At 44.4% G+C, this 21858-nt stretch overlaps 1 protein-coding gene across 2 annotated transcripts in view; it reads left to right on the top strand.

Moving 5' to 3' along the window:
* Positions 1 to 21858, top strand: part of NAT10 (N-acetyltransferase 10) — a 42116-nt gene that overhangs the window by 5515 nt on the left and 14743 nt on the right. For both annotated transcript variants that reach the window (XM_025356821.1, XM_025356822.1), the window contains 11 exons: positions 1506 to 1677; positions 3162 to 3284; positions 5581 to 5642; positions 7907 to 8021; positions 8123 to 8230; positions 12159 to 12292; positions 13468 to 13561; positions 14018 to 14116; positions 17178 to 17314; positions 20850 to 20974; positions 21404 to 21554. In XM_025356821.1, coding sequence (XP_025212606.1) covers positions 1506 to 1677; positions 3162 to 3284; positions 5581 to 5642; positions 7907 to 8021; positions 8123 to 8230; positions 12159 to 12292; positions 13468 to 13561; positions 14018 to 14116; positions 17178 to 17314; positions 20850 to 20974; positions 21404 to 21554 — 1320 coding nt within the window. The remainder of the gene's footprint in view (positions 1 to 1505; positions 1678 to 3161; positions 3285 to 5580; positions 5643 to 7906; positions 8022 to 8122; positions 8231 to 12158; positions 12293 to 13467; positions 13562 to 14017; positions 14117 to 17177; positions 17315 to 20849; positions 20975 to 21403; positions 21555 to 21858) is intronic.

Genomic DNA, 21858 nt, shown 5'->3' with positions numbered 1-21858 from the left:
TTTTTTTTTTTTTTTTTTTTTTTTTTTTTTTTTTTTTTTTTTTTTAACTTTCAGGTGATAAGCTCATTCAGTTAGGAGCCCTCTCCTATTTATCTTTGTATTTTCATATTTTCAACTGTTTTAGCATGTTTGTCATAGGTACTCAGTATACATTGAGTTGGATGTATTAACAGGCTCTAAAATTATTTTAACTGAAATTAGTTCCAGAGGCTAAACTTGCCCCTGTCCTATGGTCTTAAAGTAAAGGGATTCTGCCTAAAGGAAACCAGACAATCATAAGAGCCTTATTGTTGAAATGTGAAAAGTGCAGAAAACCCAAAGATGAAAATAAAAAGCATTTCAGTGTCTAGGCATTGTCAGCATCTAGATGTTTATTACTGGTATGTAGTTTTGAACAATAATTGGTATTCTGTTGTATATAGTCTCATATTTTGAGAGGTAGGCATTTTTAATACAGATTGAGAATAAGGCCTGCTGCCTATCCCAGAATTTTAAGTTTTTAGGGCTTCTGGTTTTCAATATTTTTCATTTGGCAAATGTGAGACGGGTGTGGAATTAGGCAATTCAGAGTCTTCTGGGCAGATTTGCCTTTTGAATTTAAACCAGCTGGCTTCACTTCTAAAAATATATTTTTGTACCTCTTATAGCTCTTCCGCCCTACCCCTGCCTTGCTGTGGCGGAGCATTATGTTCAAGCTAATGCCTGCTTGTAAGTCATGGGCTTAAGGCCTGAGCCAGAAGGAACAGTGGAGATAAACTCACCCACTGCCTTGGTTCATAGATGAGGAAGTGGAGGCCCACAGGAGGAAGGGCCTTTGTTCTAGCTATTAAGTTAGACAACTATGGTAAAATTTTGATCAGCTGTAATCCTCCATTCTAGAACATTCTAGTTCTCTCTTTTGGTAAAGGAAAGGTAAATAGCAGCTGGATATGCAGGGTTTTTAAGACCAAAAATAATTCAGGGATTCCTTAGAGATGTCCAGATTCCATTCTGATCCCTGTGTCCTATATCATTATTGTCTTATGTAAGACCTGCCCTCGAAGACATAATCCCACATTCTCAGGAAGGAAGTCCTCTAGGAAGGATGAATAAAGTAATGTGCCATCACCTTGTCTTTCCCAGGATCTCTGGGGGAACAGCACAGTGTAGTTGAAGCATTGGCTTATGACTGAGATAATGAGGCCACTCAGGTTTGGTTTCAAGCTCTGGCTTTGGCCAAATGTGAGGGTTAGCTACCCTGTTACCCAACTTTTAAAGCAAAGTATTTGCTCGAGGTCACAGAGCAAAATAGCAGTGTTCACACATAGACTTATCACTCTTACTCCAAGCCCTTAAGCACTCTAATGCCTCTCCACTGCCCTCCACCTGAAGTGGGCCTCACACTTTCAAGTTCCCTACTCACTCTGAAAGTCTAAGTGGGTGATCACTGAGCCTGTCCCCTGGTTCCAACTCTTTAGCCTCTCTGGTTAACTGGCTCTCATGGGACTGGGGGCGTGTGATTGCAGTCACCGGAAGAAAAGAATGCGACAGCTGCAGAAGAAAATAAAGAATGGAACGTTGAACATAAAGCAGGATGACCCCTTCGAACTCTTCATAGCAGCCACAAACATTCGCTACTGCTACTACAATGAGACCCACAAGATCCTGGGCAATACCTTCGGCATGTGTGTGCTGCAGGTGGGTGATTTCCTCTAGCCTCTGATTGAAGGCAGAGTCTTGAGGGTTGCTTGGGCTGCCTGACTTTCCACTGGAAACAAATGTACAGTAAGGAGAGGAGAGTCCCATATTCCCTATCCCCAAGCATTATTAGTGGAAATCCCGGCCACTTTCCAAAGTACACTTGGTCACCTACCCCATATAAAAAGAGAATTTTCTACTTAAATCAGCATTTGTCTAGAGACACCGGAACTGAAGTGATGCATTGTTATAACTGGTTCTAACTAGCTAAAGCTGATAAAGCAAATGCCAGAGACTTTGCGTGCCTCTAGGACCCCAGGTCCTTATTGGCGTTCACCAAAGACTTTCTTGTCCAGGGAGCAATAGGACTTGTTTTCCAACTGGAATACAGACCAATGCACTTAAATGTCCTGTCCAGAGTGCCTGAGTAGCATATCCACCATGAAGGCCCCTCTCCCCGTTTCTAGCCCTTAAAAACCCCTCACTTTATCTCTCAGAGACTACTTGGTGAATTTCTGCACTGGTGTGTATTCTCTTGCCTGGCAAGTTAATAGACTAAGTTTCACTTTGTGTGTGTGTGTATGCATGTGCGTGTAAGCTCTGGTGGTCTTTGTTTTATTCTTTGTTTCTTTGACTCCCGTGCCACCTCCCTTCCCCATTCTCCCAAAAAAGACAAGACAAAATTAAGCACAAATCCCCACATTCAATGTGTTTATCATATACACCTACGACTGTGCCCTTTATTATGTCGAGTTACATACCTCACAAAACATGGGTTGTCTCCTGTACTCCTGGCTTGCTTCCCACGTTGGAGGTCAAACAAGAGGGCGCTTTGCCTCATTTTCACCTTTACTCAGGGGAATGCCCGGGCTGATCACTGATTTGTAGGGAGTGGTCTTCTGCTTGCTGCCTTGATCAGTTGCCTGAGTAATGACTCCTGGGAGCAGCAGCTCCCCCATGTGGTATAGTTTTGTCAAACAGGTTTGGGCTATAAATGTCAGAAAATGTAAGATGTTTCTGAAATTCAAGTGTGAATCAATGAAGGCTGGAAAATTTGTTTCCAAATAAGATTTTATCAGAGAGGTGTTTGACATATAAAACTAACAATGTCTCTAATAAGAGACCCATTTTTGGCATATAAAACCAGGTGTTCATATATTCGAGGGCTTGGTCCTCTTCTGTGGTGCGCCCTGTGTGTGTATCCTGGGAAGTCAAGGTGGGAAGAAGTACGGTCTTGGCTTTATGCTCCGAAGTCGTCTTTTTGCCTTATCACCTTGCTTTGGTTAAGAGTCCCTTGGGTTGGGCCAGGTGCGGTGGCTCACCTGTAATCCCAGCATTTTGGGAGGCCCAGGTGGGTGGTGAGCCAAGATTGTGCCACTGCATTGCAGCCTGGGTGACAGAGCGAGACTCCATCTCAAAAAAAAAAAAAAGCCCCTTGGGTTGGTATTCGCATGAATACCCTTTCTCACGCCCCCTTCTTCCAGGATTTTGAAGCCTTAACTCCAAACTTGCTGGCCAGGACTGTAGAAACAGTGGAAGGTGGTGGGCTAGTGGTCATCCTCCTACGGACCATGAACTCACTCAAGCAATTGTACACAATGACCATGGTAAGCATCTGTTTTTAACTTAATTGTGAGGGTTCAAGTACATCTGTTTTTGCTGTGTTCTGCTTTCTTTAAAGAACTCCTGTTGGGCAGCTCCAGTGAGTAGCCAGCACAGCCTCTGGGCTAAGAGCTCTTTGATTTTAACTAGTGAAAAAGTCACTGCAGTTAAATCTCAGCGTCCCTGAGTGTGCCTAGGAGTCTCTGAATTTCACCTTTGTTTTCAGGCATTTGCAAATTCTACACCAGTGAGATTCAGATATGATGCAGCTTTTATGTAGTTAAATTTTCTGGAATGATACTGTATAAGGAGCAATGCCAGTGCCTAAATTTGTGTATTGCAAAAAAAAAGGACCATGTGCAGACTCCTCACTGGCCCTTATCCTAATGGATGACTAAGGAACATTTGCTAGTTGTACTCCCAGTTTGGCAAGAATTTCAACTCCAGCAGATATTCTGTTCTCCCAAAGCAAAAGGCACCGAGGACATGGTGAGGAGTTAGGGATGTGTCTCACCTGATGCAGAGCTGGACTCCTCTCTCTATCAGTGTTGCCAGGTCAGTGTTCAGAGGCAAGTTTTAAGTCATGCCCATGCCCAGCAGCTCTGTAATGGTGGTCGCATTGGACTTGGTCTGATGAAATGAACTTTCCTCAATAGGGGCTGTTTCCTGTCATTACTTCTCCCATCATCACTTGCACTACAGCCCTTTTGGCCTCCTCGAACGTCCTCAGACATGCCCAGCACACACTCATGCTAGAGCCTTGACACTTGCTGTTCCCACTGGAATGTGCTTCCTCTGGACCTCTGCCTGGCTCACTTCCTCATTGCATTCAAGTCCCTGCTCAGATATCACCTCATCCGTGTGGTCTTTCCTCACACCCTGTTTACAGTAGGCAGCTCTGCTTGTCACTCCTTAACCGGCTTTATTTTTCTTCAAAGCACTTGACAGTTACCTAAAGTTATTATTATTATTATTATTATTAGTCTGTCCTTCTGTACTAGTCTCTAAATTTCATTGGAGGGCTAGGCACAGTGGCTCACGCCTGTAATCCCAGCACTTTGGGAGCCTGGATGGGTGGATCACCTGAGGTCAAGAGTTTGAGACCAGCCTGGCCAACATGGTGAAACCTCATCTCTACCAAAAATACAAAAAAAAATTAACCACGTATGGTGGTGCACACCTGTAATTCCAGCTACTAGGGAGGCTGAGGCAGGAGAATCGCTTGAACTCAGGAGGTGGAGGTTGCAGTGAGCTGAGGTCATGCCACTGCACTCCAGCCTGGGTGACAGGGCAAGACTCCGTCTCAAAAAGTAAAAAAATAAAAATAAATAAATAAATAAATTTGATTGGAACAGAGAGTTAGTTTTCTTTGCTGTTGCCTTTCCAGATCTTAGAAGAGTGCCTGGCAGGCCGGGCACGGTGGCTCAAGCCTGTAATCCCAGCACTTTGGGAGGCCGAGACGGGTGGATCACGAGGTCAGGAGATCAAGACCATCGTGGCTAACACGGTGAAACCCTGTCTCTACTAAAAAATACAAAAAACTAGCCAGGCGAGGTGGCGGGCGCCTGTAGTCCCAGCTACTCGGGAGGCTAAGGCAGGAGAATGGCGTGAACCTGGGAGATGGAGCTTGCAGTGAGCTGAGATCTGGCCACTGCACTCCAGCCTGGGCCACAGAGCGAGACTCCGTCTCAAAAAAAAAAAAAAAAAAAGAAGAGTGCCTGGCATTTAGTAAGCATTCCTTAGATATTTGAGAGTGAATGAATGACTTTGTGTTCATATCAGTTTGTTCTTCCTCTCTCTCTTACATGGCTACCTACTTATTCTTCAGGCCTCAGCTTATCTCGGAGAGGCCCTCCCTCACTGCCCTACATAAGTGACCCCCACTTGCTATCCGTGCAGTCTGTATTTCACATGTAGCATTTGCCAAAATGTGTATTTATCTACTCATTTTTCTTCCTCCCTCCATTACACTCCAAGTGCCATGAGAACAGAGGTCATGCTTTGTTCACTAGTGTATACACAGCATATCTGGCACACAGCATGCCAGTTTTATGAAATAAATGAATATAACTTAGGATGCTAGAAAAAAATGTGGAAAAGTGAAAGATTTTAATAAGCAACATTGCATTCAGTGTCTGATCCCAGTTTTAGCAAATACCATTTGGCACAGCAGGGTGTGTGGGAGTGATTTTGTTTCCAGCAAGATTGCCCGTGTCTCCTTGGATAGAGCGTTGTATTTGGACCCTGGTCCTCAGCAGTGTTTGCATGCCTTTGTTAATGGATGTTGTCTTTCTTTGTTAGGATGTGCATTCCAGGTACAGAACTGAGGCCCATCAGGATGTGGTGGGAAGATTTAATGAAAGGTAGGTCTATAGTTCCTCCCAATTGTGGGGCAGTCACATTGGGAGGGATATTTTTATCTTGGACTCAGCTGAAAGCTTTGCTTTTGCATTGGGGAAAGTAGTACACGATTCCAAAAATGATGAAATTCTTGACAGCAGCAGCAGTTGTGAGACTAACTGGAAGCAGTGAAATGTAGTAGAAACTTGGAGCCAGGAAACCTCAATTTTGTCTTGTTGCTGGCCCTGACAGTTCAGTTAAACCAAGTTACTCTCTCTGGCTCTTAGCTTACTCATCTTTTAAAGGAGTGATTTTTCTGGATCACTGTTTCCCAGAAGATATTTCATAGAACACTAGTTTTTCCAAACTTTTTATTATGGATATGACATATTTGGCATAGTAAAAATGATAAGAAAAATATGGGAGGGGTGAGATGTAATTAGAGGCAGAAAAAGGCGACAAAATGTTTCTTCTGAGCAAAGGATCACCCATAATTTCAAATATGATACACAATTTGTTATCGGAAATTAAATATTTATTTATTTGTTTATTTATTTTGAGACGGAGTCTCACTGTGTTGCCCAGGCTAGAGTGTAGTGGCGCGATCTTGGCTCACTGCAACCTCTGCCTCCTGGGTCGAGTGATTCTCCTGTATCAGCCTCCTGAGTAGCTGGGATTACAGGTGCCTGCCACCACACTCGGCTAATTTTTTGTATTATTATTATTATTTTTTTGAGACAGAGTCTCGTTCTGATGCCCAGGCTGGAGTACAGTGGCATGATCTTGGCTCACTGCAACCTCTGCCTCCTGGGTTCAAGCGATTCTTGTGCCTCAGCCTCCCAAGTAGCCGGGATTTACAGGAGCCCATCACCATGCCTGACTAATTTTTGTATTTTTTGTAGAGACAAGGTTTCACCATGTTGGCCAGGCTGGTCCTGATCTCCTGACCTCAAATGATCTGTCCCCCCTCCGTCTCCCAAAGTGCTGGGATGAGCCACCGCGCTTGGCCATTTTTTGTATTTTATTTTTAGTAGAGGTGGGGTTTTACTATGTTGGCCAGGCTGGTGTCGAACTCCTGACCTCAAGTGATCTGCTCACTTCAGCCTCCCAAAGTGCTGGGATTACAGGCGTGAGCCACTGTGCCCGGCCATAGAACACTAGTTTTTTGAGAGGGACCGTATGAGGAGAGTTTGGCCATATATGTCTGGGAAACACAGATACTATTTTTCCTTTATGAAGATTTACCCTAGCCTGTTGTAATCTCTGAAAAGTCTTGCAGCAGCAGGGACCTGTTTAACTGATTGTTTCCCAAATTTATCTTACCACAGTTTTTTTTGGCGGGGTGGGAACACCAGTTAGCACCCTGTGAAACGCCTTAGGAAAATTTGATCTAAATCAGTGGTTCTCATCTGGAGCCATTTGGCCCCCTGGGAACGTTGGGCAATGTCTGGAAATGTTTTGATTGTAATGACTTTGGGAGGTGGTGGTGGGTGCCGTGGGCATCCAGTGGGTAGAGGCCAGGGATGTTGCCGAACAACCAGTGGTGCACAGGACAGCTCCACACCAAAGAATTATCTGGTCCGAAATGTCAGTAGTGCTGAGGTGTAGAAATCCGAGCCCTGATGAACCCTGGGGGCCTTTCTCATTTTAACCATCTGTGATGCACTAACTCAGTAGAATGAGCGGATCAGGAGGAGCAGCTGTGTGCTACTGAAATCAACAGAAGCCTGTGAAATCTTTTTCTTGCAGTGGGAGGATGTTTGAATTTTATAGTCAAACACATTTTTTTTCCTGCATGCAAGAACGTTTGTATTGTATTTCTTTGGGGAGCTTTCCTTTCCCCTTGTTCCTTTTATTTCTTTTTCCTAGTGACAGAAGGTGAATTCATTTGTGTTTTTTCCCTGTGTGACTGGTGATCATATGGGGTTGGGTTTGGAATTCCCCATTTAAGGATAGCCTGAAACACCTCAGTGCTAAAGAGCAAGCCTGGGACGATGAGGGGAGGGCCCCATGGCGTAGGGAATAGCGGCAGTCATGCACAACAGGAGGGCTTATAATTGATCTCCTGGGATGAGCTCTCGGTTTTCTGATTTGCTGTTTAAAGTATGTTCAGGTGCCTTGTGGAGGAGATGCTGAATCATCTCACGCTGCTCTCCAACTGGGTTTTAGCTTTTTCTGGCTTTCTTAGAGACACTTGGGGCCAAATGATTTTTTGAAGAAAAGTTATACTCTGTGTAGACATTGCATGCCCTCCCCAACTCTTCATTGCAGCGGTTTTGTTTCTCAGGTTTATTCTCTCTCTGGCCTCTTGTAAGAAGTGTCTCGTCATTGATGACCAGCTCAATATCCTGCCCATCTCCTCCCACATTGCCACCATTGAGGCCCTGCCTCCCCAGACTCCGGTGAGTCTGTGCTGGGGTCCAGGAATCTGGGGGAGGCTGTGTTTTCTCTGTTGTTCTTCCTGTGGCAGTGACAGACCTTCCCCTTCTCCTCTCTCTGGTAGGATGAGAGTCTCGGTCCTTCCGATCTGGAGCTGAGGGAGTTGAAGGAGAGCTTGCAGGACACCCAGCCTGTGGGTGTGTTGGTGGACTGCTGTAAGACTCTAGACCAGGTGAGTGTGGTGCTCAGAACTTCCAACACAAAGGTAGAATATAGCATACGGAGCGCAACAGAAGCCGAGGTACGTTGACCCAAGACTCAGACCCTCCTTGGAGAAGGGGGCTTTTCCCCCTTGCTCATACTCGTGTGTGCTCAGCAACAGTAGGGCTATTTCATGTTGTCTGGGTTCACAGAAGAAGTCTAGGGATTACCCCCTCCAGTCAGGCGACAGATGGAGCAGATGAATTATTATTTTTTAAAAGACAGAGTCTCGCTCTGTCACCCAAGCTAGAATGCAGTGGCATGATCATGGCTCACTGTAACTTCGAACCCCTGGCCTCAAGCAGTCCTCCTGCCTCAACCTCCTAAGGTGCTGAGATTACAGGCATGATCCACTACATCTGGACAGATTACATTGAAAGAGGAATGCTCTTACCACTTTTTCCAAGAGTGGGCAATATACCTGTGTTCTTCAATTTCAGTTAAGTTTTGATAATATAAAGGTTTTGCCTACAGCTTATTCAGAAGTGAGAGGAGAACTTGAGGCCCCTAGTCTGGTATTTACCCTGGTTCCAGTGTGAGGCCTGATGAGGGCCGGGCCCTCTGGGGTGATATGTACCTGGTCTTGGGTGCAAATAGGCTGGGTGAGAGCTGCCAGGATGCATTTCTGTGCTCACCGAGGTGGTCTGCACTGGTAAACTTGGCTTCCCTGGTAGTTCCTGGGCCATGATGGGAACTGACTGGGTACAGCCCAGAGGTCTTTGAACTGTCAGGTGTGTTCAGGGTTCTAGGTCAGCTTGAGCCAAATGAGCAACATGGGTTGCTGCCCTTGAGAAGGAAGATAGCTGCAGTGACACCTCCCACTTAGGGCTGAGTCCCAGCAGGCTGACTTCCCTTTTCATTCTGGAAATATGATCAGCAGCTACATAGCTCTTTATGCAGCTCTGGCTGCAGGCCCTAGGCTTTTTTGTTTCACTTCCTGGTACCCTGTGTATCCAAAAGAGAAAGAGTGAGCGATAGGATAAAGCAGGAGAGACAGATTCTAGTTAAGTAGTGTTATAAGAAAACAAATGGCCTATGACAAAAAAACAAAAAGTTAATAGAAAAAGAGTACATAAAGAAATAAGAAGTGGTGTTTCCACTTGGCAGTTTCACTCTGCAGAAACAGCTGCTGTTAACAGTTTATTATGTATCCTGCTACCTCTTTTTTCATGCACATAAATGAATTAAATGCAAAGAGTGTAAATGGTCCACTGTTAGACGTTTGGATTGATTCCAGCATTTCCACTATTAGAAACAGTGCTCTTAAGGGATTCTTACAGGTAAGTCTGTGGGCACTATGTTTAGGATACGTTTCCAGAAGAGAAATTGCTGGATCAGAGGTTGTGTGTATTCAAATGGGTGTTGTACCAGTTGATGGAACTATCCAGTGTGTGGAAATGCCTTTTTCCCTACACCCTTGCAACAGTGATTCCTATTAAACTTGTAAGTTTTTTCCAATCTGATATGAGAACATAGGACCATTGTTTTAATTGGTGTTGCTTCTTTAATTAGGAGAGAGGAGGATACCTCCTTCATATAATTATTGGTCATCTGTTGTTTTGTTGTTGTTGTTGCTGTTGGTTTTTTTTCTTTTTTCTTTTTTTGGTCAGCCAGTCTGCTTATTTCCTCTGCCCACTTTTTAGTTGGATTTTGGCCTTTTTTATATTGGTTCTTCATTTTAGGATGCGTTTTAGTCTAGATTTGGTACCTTTCTGTTATGTCATTGGATTTTTCAGAGTTTATAACTTCCATAATATAAAACAAAAGGGTAAAATATAGCCTTCAGGCAAGGCCAAGTTAAGTAGGACCTGGATTCCCTTTGAGTGTTTTCATCTGGAGAAACTCTGGCTTCCTGAAGCCTCTCCCCTTCCATCTGCCTTGGCCTGTGTCTCTTCAGTGTCTTCTTAGCATCGTTGCTTAGGCAAACTTCCTCAGGACCATCTGGCCTTCTTCCCACCCTCAAAGACATATTCCCAGCACAGATCCAGCTGAGGAGCACAGTTTGGGCTGTAAGTAGTTAGTGGCTCCTGTCCTTCTGTGTCACTGGCACCTTGCTTTTGCTTCTAGGTTCTCCTCTAGGCACTGGGGCCCAGCAGTAGGCAAGAGGGATGCGCCTGCTTCATGGAGCTTGCCTCCTAGTGAGATGAGACAGTCAGTAAATGAAAGACATGAGCAGATCATGTGGTGAAGCAGAAGATGCTGCGTACAATGGGAAAAAAGAAAACGTTGCAAAGAGGGATAGGGCATGACAGCTGAGGGTAGGGTGCTGCGGTTCTACATACAGGGGGCAGGGGTGGCCTCATGTAGGAGGTGATTTTGGAGCCAAGCCATGAAGGAGGTGAGGAGAGGTGAGGAAACAAGCCCTGTGGCTCTTGGGGAGCCAGTGCTTCAGGCAGAGGGAGCAGCACGTGCATGGGCCTGGGGTAGGGATGTCCCTCTGTGTTCCAGGCCTGGCAGGGAGGCTGAGGGGCTGAAGCAGGGTGAGTAGGTATGGAGGAGATTTTTGGAGGATCTTTCAGGCTACTGGCAGGGCTTTGGCACTTACTCTATAAGAGATGGGAGCAGTGGAAGCTTTTATGTCCTTAGTCTCCTCTCAGCATAGCTGCCAGAGGCATCCCCAGACTTCTTTTTAAGAGGATCCTCTGGCTGCCATGTTGAATATAGACTGGTGGGGTGAGGATGGCAGCAGGAAGACTAGTCAGGAGGCTGCTGTCATGATGGAAGAAGGATAGGGTGGTGGCTTTGAGCAGAGCAGTAGAGAAGGATAGCGGTGTAAGGAATGGTAGGATTTTATATATGTTTTGGAGGTAACAGGATTTGCTGACGAATCAAGTTATCAGGGAAGAACTGAGGAGACTTTGGCCCAAGCAGTTGAACAGTTAACTGAAATGGGAAAGACTAGGTGGAGGAGGTTTGGGGCAACTTTAGGCGTTCAGTTTCAAGTTTGAGATCTGTAGTGTACAAATGGGAATGTGCAGGAAGCAGTTGCATGTGTATAAAAGTTTGGTGTGGGCCAGCTGAGTGCGGTGGCTCTCATCTGTAATCCCATCACTTTGGAACACTGAGGTGGGTAGATCACGAGGTCAAGAGATGGAGACCATCCTGGTCAACATGGTGAAACTCTGTCTCTACTAAAAATATAAAAATTAGCTGGGTGTGGTGGTGTGTGCCTGTAATCCTAGCTACTTGGGAGGGGTGAGGCAGGAGAATCGCTTGAACCCAGGAGGTGGAGGTTGAAGTGAACCCAGGAGGTGGAGGTTGCACCACTGCACTCCAGCCCCTGGTGACAGAGCGAGACTCTGTTTCAAAAAAAAAAAAAAAAAAAAAAAGTCTGGTGTGGGCCAGGCGCCATGGCTCATGCCTGTTAATCCCAGCACTTTGGGAGGCCAAGGCGGGCGGATCACCTGAGGTCAGGAGTTCAAGACCAGCCTGGCCAACATGGCGAAACCCCATCTCTCCTAAAAATATAAAAATAAGCCGGGCTTGGTGGTACGCACCTGTAATCCCAGTTAGGAGGCTGAGGCAGAAAAATCGCTTGAACTTGTGAGGCAGAGGTTGCAGTGAGCTGAGATCGCACCACTGCACTCCAGCCTGGGCAACAAGAACGCAACTCCATCTAAGAAAAAACAAAAGTCTGGTGTGCAGGGAAGTGCTCCAGACTGAAGCTGTAAATTTGAATTATCAGCATCTATTAATAATTGGTACTGTAGGCCTTGAGACTGACAGGAGATGACCAAGGGAGTGAGAAGTCCAGGTGCTGAGCAGTGCTCTCTGGCCTGCAAGAACTGCCACCCTCTTATTTAGCCTGGCATCAACCTCACTTCTCCACAGTGATGGTGGTGAATGGCAGAAACTTGGACCTTTCTTGGAGTTCGCCTAATGTGTCTCTCTTTCCACAGGCCAAAGCTGTCTTGAAATTTATTGAGGGCATCTCTGAAAAGACTCTGAGGAGTACTGTTGCACTCACAGCTGCCCGAGGACGGGGAAAATCTGCAGCCCTGGGATTGGCGATTGCTGGGGCGGTGGCATTTGGGTAAGGGGATTCGATCCCCCATCTTTAGGAACTCTGGGCGCTGTGGGGGTAGTGTGCAGGGTTGGGGTCAGAGGACTGGTATCTGATGTTCCTAGTTCTGAGTTCTGAGTGGGTTCTGTGTGTGATTTCTCTAGGTCTTGATTTCCTGCCGGGAAACAGCAGCACTGTTTCCCCAACCCACCCTAAAGGTGCATGTTTACTTGTGTGGAAACATAGACACATATATACCAGGGCCTTTGTAATCACTATTTACAGTTGAACAAACATGCAGAAGCAAAGAAATGGGAGTAAGAAACTTTACACCTCTCAGGGCATGAGAATATGTGTGACCAGCTTTGCTGACTGAGAAAAGTACAAGTTTGACATTTTAATGATTTTGATTAAGAGAAGCTTTCTTTGGCTTCTGAGGAGCTGGTTTTAGGTGTGATGTTACTTTCTGTTCTTTTCTGTTGGGTATGGAAGATACATGCAACTGCCAGTAGAGTATGTTCTTCCAACTTCTCAGCCATAATAATGCACCTAGAACTTACTTACTGTGTTTGCTTTTGTGCATTATCTTCCTTGGTGCTCTTTAGAGCTCTGTGGGCATTTTATAGATGAGTCAGCCCAGGCTTGGGGAGTTCCAGTGATTTACCCAAGATCCTCCAGCAAGTCAGTGCTGGTAGAGCTGGGGCTTGAGCTTAGCTCCTGACTCCTTGTCCTTCGTTCTTCGTGCTGCTCTAGCTGTAACAGTCAGCCTCTTAGCCATTAGTATCTGCTGTTAGCATCCTTTATACTCAGCAAGGCAAAGCTAACTTGGAGGTTAGCTTTGGCCTTGGCCTGAGCACCGATTGAGCTCTCCAGCTTCACCATTTGAAAGTCTCAGCACAGCTAGTGATGGATGTGAAACTACTTACTGTAGCAGTGCCCTGGATTGGGGAGCAGTCTGTCTGTTCTGCACACTGAGGGCGTTGTCTCCACAGTGCTTCTAAGCAATTTGCTTTCACAGATGTTGGTAGCTAAATGTCTGGAGTTGCTTTGCTTTCCTTCCTAAAAGGTGTCCTGACTTTTTCCCTTGCTGTTACCTCTGGTTATCACCTTTGGGACAGGAGCAAACAAAAATATTTTCTTTTTTAAATTGTTTCTTTAAAATGTTCCTAATTTCTTAAAAATCCTTCTTTTATTTTGTTCTGTAGGTACTCCAATATCTTTGTTACCTCCCCAAGCCCTGATAACCTCCATACTCTGTTTGAATTTGTATTTAAAGGATTTGATGCTCTGCAATATCAGGTAGGAAATTTGGATTAAGAATTTTTATTTTGGACCAGGCATGGTGGCTCACGCCTGTAATCCCAGTACTTTGGGAGGCCGAGGTGGGTGGATCACCTGAGGTCAGGAGTTCGAGACCAGCCTGACCAACATAGAGAAACCCCATCTCTACTAAAAATACAAAATTAGCTGGGCGTGGTGGCACATGCCTGTAATCCCAGCTACTCGGGAGGCTGAGGCAGGAGAATCGCTTGAACCCGGGGTGGGCAGAGGTTGCAGTGAGCTGAGATCAAGCCATTGTACTCTAGCCTGGGCTCGAAACTCCATCTCAAAAAAAAAAAAAAAAAAAAAATTTTTATTTTGATACAGTGCTGGGTTTAAATCCAAGTGAGGTCTTTAGAATGCTTGCTTACTTTCATAATATTTAGTTTCTAAAACTTGTTTCTAAAGTTTGTCATTGGTTTGACTCCCCACCAGGAACATCTGGATTATGAGATTATCCAGTCTCTAAATCCTGAATTTAACAAAGCAGTGATCAGAGTGAATGTATTTCGAGAACACAGGCAGACTATTCAGGTGAGGCTTGTTCTCAGACACTGATGTGCAGGGCCAGTGTCTTGCTGTATTTTACTGGCTCTAAGATGTTTCCTGTTATAGACATGTATGTCTTGTGTAATTGCATCTCTTTTAGACAATGGTGGTGTTGTTTGCTAAACCTGTTCCAGATTTTCAGCCTCTTCTGAAGAAAAACATTCAGCAAACTAACAAATATATATAGTTAGATTGAAAAGTTGTGTTTTTGTCCTTTGAATATGGAATAAGTGGGGTGGAAAGTATACTGATTAATTAAAAGAGAATCTTTCTTCTGACATCAGTTCTAACTTTGCTTAGTTATTGCAGTTTTTGAAATGTTGCATCTGTAACTAGAACAATAACCTTACAGCTTAAATGAAAAAAAGAACTTTGCAAAATGTGCTCTGAATCTTTGTGGTTTAGCCAGTGGCCTATTTTCTTTTTTAAACAGTGTTTTCCCGAAAGTTCTAAAAATCTCTAGCACTCTGTAAGCCTGAATGGTCTGCACTTGTCCAAAGGCTGCAGTTTTGCTAAATCTCTGGGAGAGGCATGAGGTGACGGGCTTACAGATGGACTGAGACTAATGGGCTCTTACTGGAGGAAGTTCATTGATTGTTTTTGGAATTGGGTTGGGAAGTGAGCCAGGTGAATTTGGCAGTTTGTACCCTAGCATTTTATGCCTGTCAAAGCATATGTATATGCATGTCAAATAAGTTATACCTTTGTATCAGAGGCCAGATTATAAACAATATTAAGTGTTTATGCCCTTTACCTTAATTTTTTCTTACTAGTCTCTTTCTAGAATCTCTTCATTCTGTATATTTCTTCTCACTTTTGCTTGATTCTCCCAGCTGGGAGGAGGACAGGCTGCTGTTGGTGAGGGTCAGGCTGCAGGCAATGAGAACACGGAGACCTGTTAAAACTCAAGAAAAATACACAAACCGAAGAAGGAAAACATTTCCGTGAAATGCCCTGCCTCGGGCCTTGCTCCTTCTTGAATTTGTAATCAAACACTCTCTCATATTACCAGAGTTCTTTTGTCTCCAGTGTGAGCACAGAGGAGGTGACCTTACTTTATGAGATTCCGTTTGTGTTCCTTTCAGGCCTCTCTTTGGTCTCAACATTGAGAAAAAGAAGAATATTAGATAAAAGTTGGCTTCACCTCCCTTGGGGGGCTGCTTTCTGCTGCTTTTATGAGATGCTTGTTTAGTTTTTCCCTTGAAAAATCTAAGATCTGGGGCCCTGTTGAGGATGTACATTCTGCTGCTAGCAATGAGTGGGGTTGGCCGGGCATGGTGGCTCATGGCTGTAATCCCAGTGCTTTGGGAGGCTGAGGTGGGTGAATCACTTGAGGTCAGAAGTTGGAGACCATCCCGGCCAACGTGGTAAAATCCCATCTCTACTAAAATTTAAAAAAATTAGCCAGGCATGGTGGCATGCGCCTGCAATCCCAGCTACTCGGAAGGCCAAGGCAGGAGAATTGGTTGAACCCGAGAATTGGTTGAATCCTGGAGGCAGAGGTTGCAATGAGCCGAGATCATTCCACTGCACTCCAGCCTGGGCGACAGAGTGAGGCTTTGTCTCAAAAAATAAAAAAAAGAAATGGGTGAGGTTGCCGCCTCCCTGGCTCATCAACTTGTAGCAAAGCAGTTAGAACATCTTATTTGTAATGAAATAGTTCAAATGTATAGGAGAGTGCAGAGACCAATATAACATTCAGGTGCCCAACACTCAGGTTTAAGTATTGTTGACATTTTGATGTTTGCTGTGTTTGTTTCATATTTTAAATGTCACTTAGGTTTTTGTTTTAAAGAACTAAAACATCACAAATACAGTTGAAGTTCCTCAACCCCTTTCCAACCTATTCCCTTCTGTCCCTCCCCAGTGGTGACTCATTTCTGATACTGGTATGTGTCCTTTCAGTTAATGTGTTTCTGTGTTTACTACGTAATTATCTGTCCATAGGTGGTAACGTACTATACTTGTTCTCCTTCATCTTTCCTTTTCTAACAGTTGTTTTCAGGATCTATGCAGATTAAAGCTTGTAGATCTGGTTGATTCATCTTTAGGTGTTATATAAGTAAATTATATTTACATGTATGTTTCTCAAAGTGGAATTGTTGGGTTTTAGGATTGTGTAGTTTTCCAGCTTTCTTAAAATTTGCCAAATTCTCTTTCATAGTGTTTATACCAATTTACCCCCATGCCAGCATTCATTTGAGCTTTAATTTCTCTAAGAGCTCACCAACTCTGGACGTTTTACAGCTATTTAAGTTTTGGGAAATGTCTCCCTGCTGTCTTTAGCATTTCACTGATTATTGGTGAGGCTGAATATCTTTGTTTATGTTAATTGGTTATTCGGGTTTCCTATAAGATACCTCTTCATTGCTTTTCAAACCACTTTAAACTTAGCAGGAAGCCCTGAAGAAACTGAAGAGGTTGTTTGTATGCATAAAGATAAGTAAGTGTGCATGTATTAAGAAAATAACAAGTTCTAGAAATGTCTGTCAGCAGGGAGACTTGGCCTTTATAATCATGCCATCAGAGCAGGGAGCACAGTGGCCGGCATGAGAAATTCGACATCTTCCTCTTTAGCCACCACTGGGGTCGAGCTGTGCCTTGAGCTCATCGGCTTCCCTTATCTGAGGCTGGGGGAAAACACGAGGAGACAAAGGAGAGAAAGGAAAGGGAGCCACCATCTATCTATCAGCACTGTGAGTCAGGCACTGGGCAGGGCATTTTTACATACCTGCTTTATTTTTCCCTCAAGCAGCCGTAAGATAGGTATTTCCTTCACTTTACAGGAGGAGGAGTCTGAGGCACTGTGGGATTAAGTGACTTGTCCAAGGTCACATGATCAGGGGCTGAACTCTCTGAACCCAGGTGTCTGACTCCAACACCATCCCATTTTTGCCCTGCCAGGAAAAAGTAGAAAGGAGGAATGAGAGGAGAGAAGGAAACAGGCAAAAAGAGGAAAGAGAACAGCCTTTATGATGAGTCACCAGTAATCGCAGCTGTGACATGAGTTCGCTATGCTAATAATCTAAATTTTCCTTCCCCACAGTATATACATCCTGCAGATGCTGTGAAACTGGGCCAGGCTGAACTAGTTGTGATTGATGAAGCCGCCGCCATCCCCCTCCCCTTGGTGAAGAGCCTCCTTGGCCCCTACCTTGTTTTCATGGCATCCACCATCAACGGGTAAGGCACCGTGAGCAGGGGTCCTTACTCCCGTGGCAGGCTCTTGCAGATTCAGGGGCATGTAGCGAATGTGGCCTGGGCCTGGACAGCTAAGTCTGATTCTCAGAGGCTCTGAGTGTTTGGGGCTGCTTCGTTCTCTACTGGCCTTCTGCAAATGGAAACTGGTCTCTTAATGAACTGTTACATGTCTCTGGCCCGACATGAAATGGGCAGCATAAGACTAAAGAATTATAGTCTTATGTGCTGAGTGTCTGCTTCTGTCTGTGTGAGAAAATGTTGAAAAATACATGGATGGCGATACCAATACCTTATATCTTAGAAAATATAGTATTAAAGTACTATAGTTATCGTAAGAAAGCAAGCTCATAATGACATGAGTGGTTTTTTAAATTTGAAATATTTAATTTTTAAATTTGAAATATTTAGTGTTTGCTATTGAAAAATTACAACAGGTAAGCAAAAGAAAAATCACCTGTAGCCGGGTGCGGTGGCTCACGCCTGTAATCCCAGCACATTGGGAGGCCGAGACGGGCGGATCACGAGGTCAGGAGTTCGAGACCAGCCTGACCAACATGGTAAAACCCCGTCTCTACTAAAAATACAAAAAAATAGCTGGGTGTGGTGGCGCGTGCCTGTAATCCCAGCTACTCAGGAGGCTGAGGCAGAAGAATTGCTTAAACCCAGGTGGCGGAGGCTGCAGTGAGGCCGAGATTGCCTCACCGCACTCCAGCCTGGGCGACAGAGCGAGACTCTGTCTCAAAAAAAAAAAGAAAAGAAAAGAAAGAAAAATCACCTGTAATTCAACCATCTGGAGATAGATTTTGTTAGAATTTTGGTGTACATTTTCTCTGCATTTACTTTTTTCATTTGAACAAAAACATTTTTAATTTGCTTTTTGAATATAACAATGTATTGTGAAATCTTTTGAGGTCGTTAAATATATATCTCCAATATTGGGAAGATTTCTGTATGGAAATCACATCTTAAAGAGATTATTCTGTATGCAGATTTATTGTGACTGTTTTGCTTACACTGAAAATACTGAAATAAAATGGGTTTTTATTTTTCGAACAGCTTTATTGAGATATAACTCACATACTGTACTATCTATCCATTTAAAATATGTAATTTAATGGTTTTTAGTATGTTCACAGAGTTGTACAACCATGCTCACAACCAATTTTAGAACATTTTTATCACCCCATAAAGAAAGCCTGTGCATCCTCTTCCAGTTCCTCCACAGCCCCCAACCCCAGGGAGTCACTAATCTATTTTCTTTAGCCATAGATTTGCCTATTTTGGACATTTCATATAAATGGAATTATAAAATATGTGGTCTTCCATGACTGACTTGCAGCGTATATCAGTATTTCATTCCTTTTTGTGGTTGAATAGTATTCTATTGTATGGATATACCACATTTTATTTTTCCTTTTATCTGTTGGTGGACATTTGGGTTATTTCTCCCTCTTGGCTATTATTAATAATCTTGCTTTGAACGTTAGCGTGCAGATTTTTGCGTGGACATGTTTTTCACTTCTCTTAGGGATACACCTAGGAGTGAAACTACTGGGCTAACTCTCTGTTTGACCATGTGAGGAGCTGCCAGACTCTTCCAAAGCAGTTGCACATTCTACATTCCCACCAGCAGTGTATGAGGGTTCTGACTTTTCTGTATCATCTCACACACTTTTTATGTTTCATTGTGATTATAGTCATTCTAATAGGTGTGAAGTGACCTCTCATTATAATTTTCATTTGCATTTCCTGGTGACTAATGATGTTAGCATCTTTTCATGTGCGTGTTGGCCACTCATGTATCTTCTTTGGAGAAATGTCTATTCATATCCTCTGTTCATCTCTCTCATTGGGTTGTCTTTTTTATTAATGATTTGTAAGGGTTCTTTATATCTTCTTGATAGCAGGTCCCTTATCAGATGTGATTTACAAAAATTTTCTCCCATTCTATGGGTTTTTTCACTTTCTTTCTTTTTTTCCTTTTTCTTTTCTTTTTTTCTTTTTTGAGACAGACTCTCACTCTGTTGCCCAGGGTAGAGCGCAGTAGCATAATCTTGGCTCACTGCAGCCTTCACCTCCCAGATTCAAGCGATTCTTTTGCCTCAGCTTCTTGAGTAGCTGGGATTACAGGTGTGTACCACCATGCCCGGCTAACTTTTGTATTTTTAGTAGAGACAGGATTTCACTATGTTGGTCAGGCTGGTCTCAAACTCCTGATCTCAGGTGATACGCCCGCCTCCCAAAGTGCTGGAATTATAGGCATGAGCCACTGCACCTGGCCACTGTCTTTATTATAATGTCCTTTGATGACAAAAGTTTTTAAGTTTTGTTGCTTGTGCTTACTCTATTTTCTTTTTTTTTGTTCTGTCACCCAGGCTGGAGTGCAGTGGTGCGATCTCCACTCACTGCAAGCTCCGCTTCCCGGGTTCACACCATTCTTCTGCCTCAGCCTCCCGTGTAGCTGAGTTCACGCCATTCTCCTGCCTCAGCCTCCCGTGTAGCTGGGACTACAGGCGCCCGCCACCGCGCCCGGCTAATTTTTTTTAAATGTATTTTTAGTAGAGACGGGGTTTCACCGTGTTAACCAGGATGGTCTCGATCTCCTGACCTCGTGATCCACCTGTCTCGGCCTCCCAAAGTGCTGGGATTACAGGCGTGAGCCACTGCGCCCGGCTCTATTTTCTTAAATAAGTAAATGGAATACCTTTGGGGGAGCTTTGTTATGTGGGGTGGAGAGTGGGAATAAAACACTCATTCTAGCTTTTATAATTTGAGTAAGAGGAGGTATTTTACAGTCCTGAATATAATAATGAGTACTATGAAATGAGGTAATGAAAAAAAGTGCTCTGTGTACCCTGTGGTCACATATGCTTGTGACTAAAGACAAGGAGAAGAAACTCAGCAATGAAAGCTGATTGAGTTATCAGATTATAGGTGATTTAATTTTTTCCCAACATGTTTTAGCTGTTTTATGTCACCTTTTAAGTGGGCATAGTAATGAAAAGAATTTCTGAGGTGGTGGATTTGTTTTATTACCCAAACTGGAAATGTTCTCAGTTTATTTCCTTATGCACCATACTTCCAAAAGCAGCTCCGTTAGTTGACCATTTAACTTTGTTCCAGCTTCACTAAAACTGCCTAAAGCCTTTATGCCAAAGGCTTTACTTACACCCTTTTTCCAGTCCTTATTTTTTAAGTTCACATCACAGTCCTGTGAAGTGTATAGAATAATCCCCCCTTGAAGATGAGGCTAAAAGAGATTGAACTCCTTGCTCAAAGATACTAAGTAGATGAGCCAGGATGTGAGCCCAGGCCTGGGTGGCCCCTCGCTGAGCCACCGTGCCACCCTGCCGCCTCTGGACAGGTGCCTGCTGTGCTGGAAGTTCAGAGATGAGGAAGGCTGTCCTGGGGGAAGCAGGGATCTGATGTTTCAGCAGGTAGAGGAAAGCAGCTCTCTGTCCCCTCCTAGACAGTGGTTTGGTACCTCATGCCTGATTCCTTTTGCCTTTGCTTCTAGCTATGAGGGCACTGGCCGGTCACTGTCCCTCAAGCTAATTCAGCAGCTCCGTCAACAGAGCGCCCAGAGCCAGGTCAGCACCACCGCTGAGAATAAGACCACGACGACAGCCAGATTGGCATCAGGTACCCCAGAACCTGACCTGGGCCCCGCGGTTCACAGCAAGGCCCTTCAGACTTGCCGATCCTCGCTTCCCCTGTGACATCATGGGCAGCACCAAACCTTCCCACCATCAGGCTAGGAGGTTGAGTCCCCAGGAGGAGAAGTAGCTTTTCTCGGCCAGTGACCAGATGGGAGCCAGACTAGGGCCTTCTGATGGTGGGGTCCTTGTGTGTCCTTGTCTCGGTATGGTTGTGTTGAGATCCCTTTGAAGTTGGTATCGTGGCAAGTTGAATATCCACCAAAAACAATTTTAAACCACCCAGTTTAAATTCTTACCACACGTCTCTGGCCACCATGGGACAAATATAAAGTGAAACATTTTTCCTTGCTTGTTTAGACAATACATATTTAATCATTGTTTCTTCTTTTGTGTGTGTGATTGTGGGGAGCAGCGCGGACACTGCATGAGGTTTCCCTCCAGGAGTCAATCCGATACGCCCCTGGGGACGCAGTGGAGAAGTGGCTGAATGACTTGCTGTGCTTGGATTGCCTCAACATCACTCGGATAGTCTCAGGCTGCCCCTTGCCTGAAGCTTGTGAACTGTATCCTCCTCTAGGTTTCACTGGCCCTGTGAAAAGGAGAGGGGCGGTGTAAGAATTCAAAGGATTTGGGCCCTTTGTTTCATAGGATGCTGCTCTAGAGAAAGGGGAAAGTTGAACATTTTCAATTTCCTTTTTCTCTTCTTCCTTCTTTATTTATTTATTTATTTTTTTTGAGACAGAGTCTCGCTCTGTTACCAGGCTGGAGTGCAGTGGCGTGATATCGGCTCACTGTAACCTCTGCCTCCCGGGTTCAAGCAGTTCTCATGCCTCAGCCTCTCGAGTAGCTGGAATTACAGGCGTACGC

Source organism: Theropithecus gelada, chromosome 14 (genome assembly GCF_003255815.1).
Source record: "Theropithecus gelada isolate Dixy chromosome 14, Tgel_1.0, whole genome shotgun sequence".
NCBI classification, from domain to species: Eukaryota; Metazoa; Chordata; class Mammalia; order Primates; family Cercopithecidae; genus Theropithecus; species Theropithecus gelada.
Note: the sequence above shows the minus strand (reverse complement) of the source record. Positions and strands in the feature narration are given on the sequence as shown.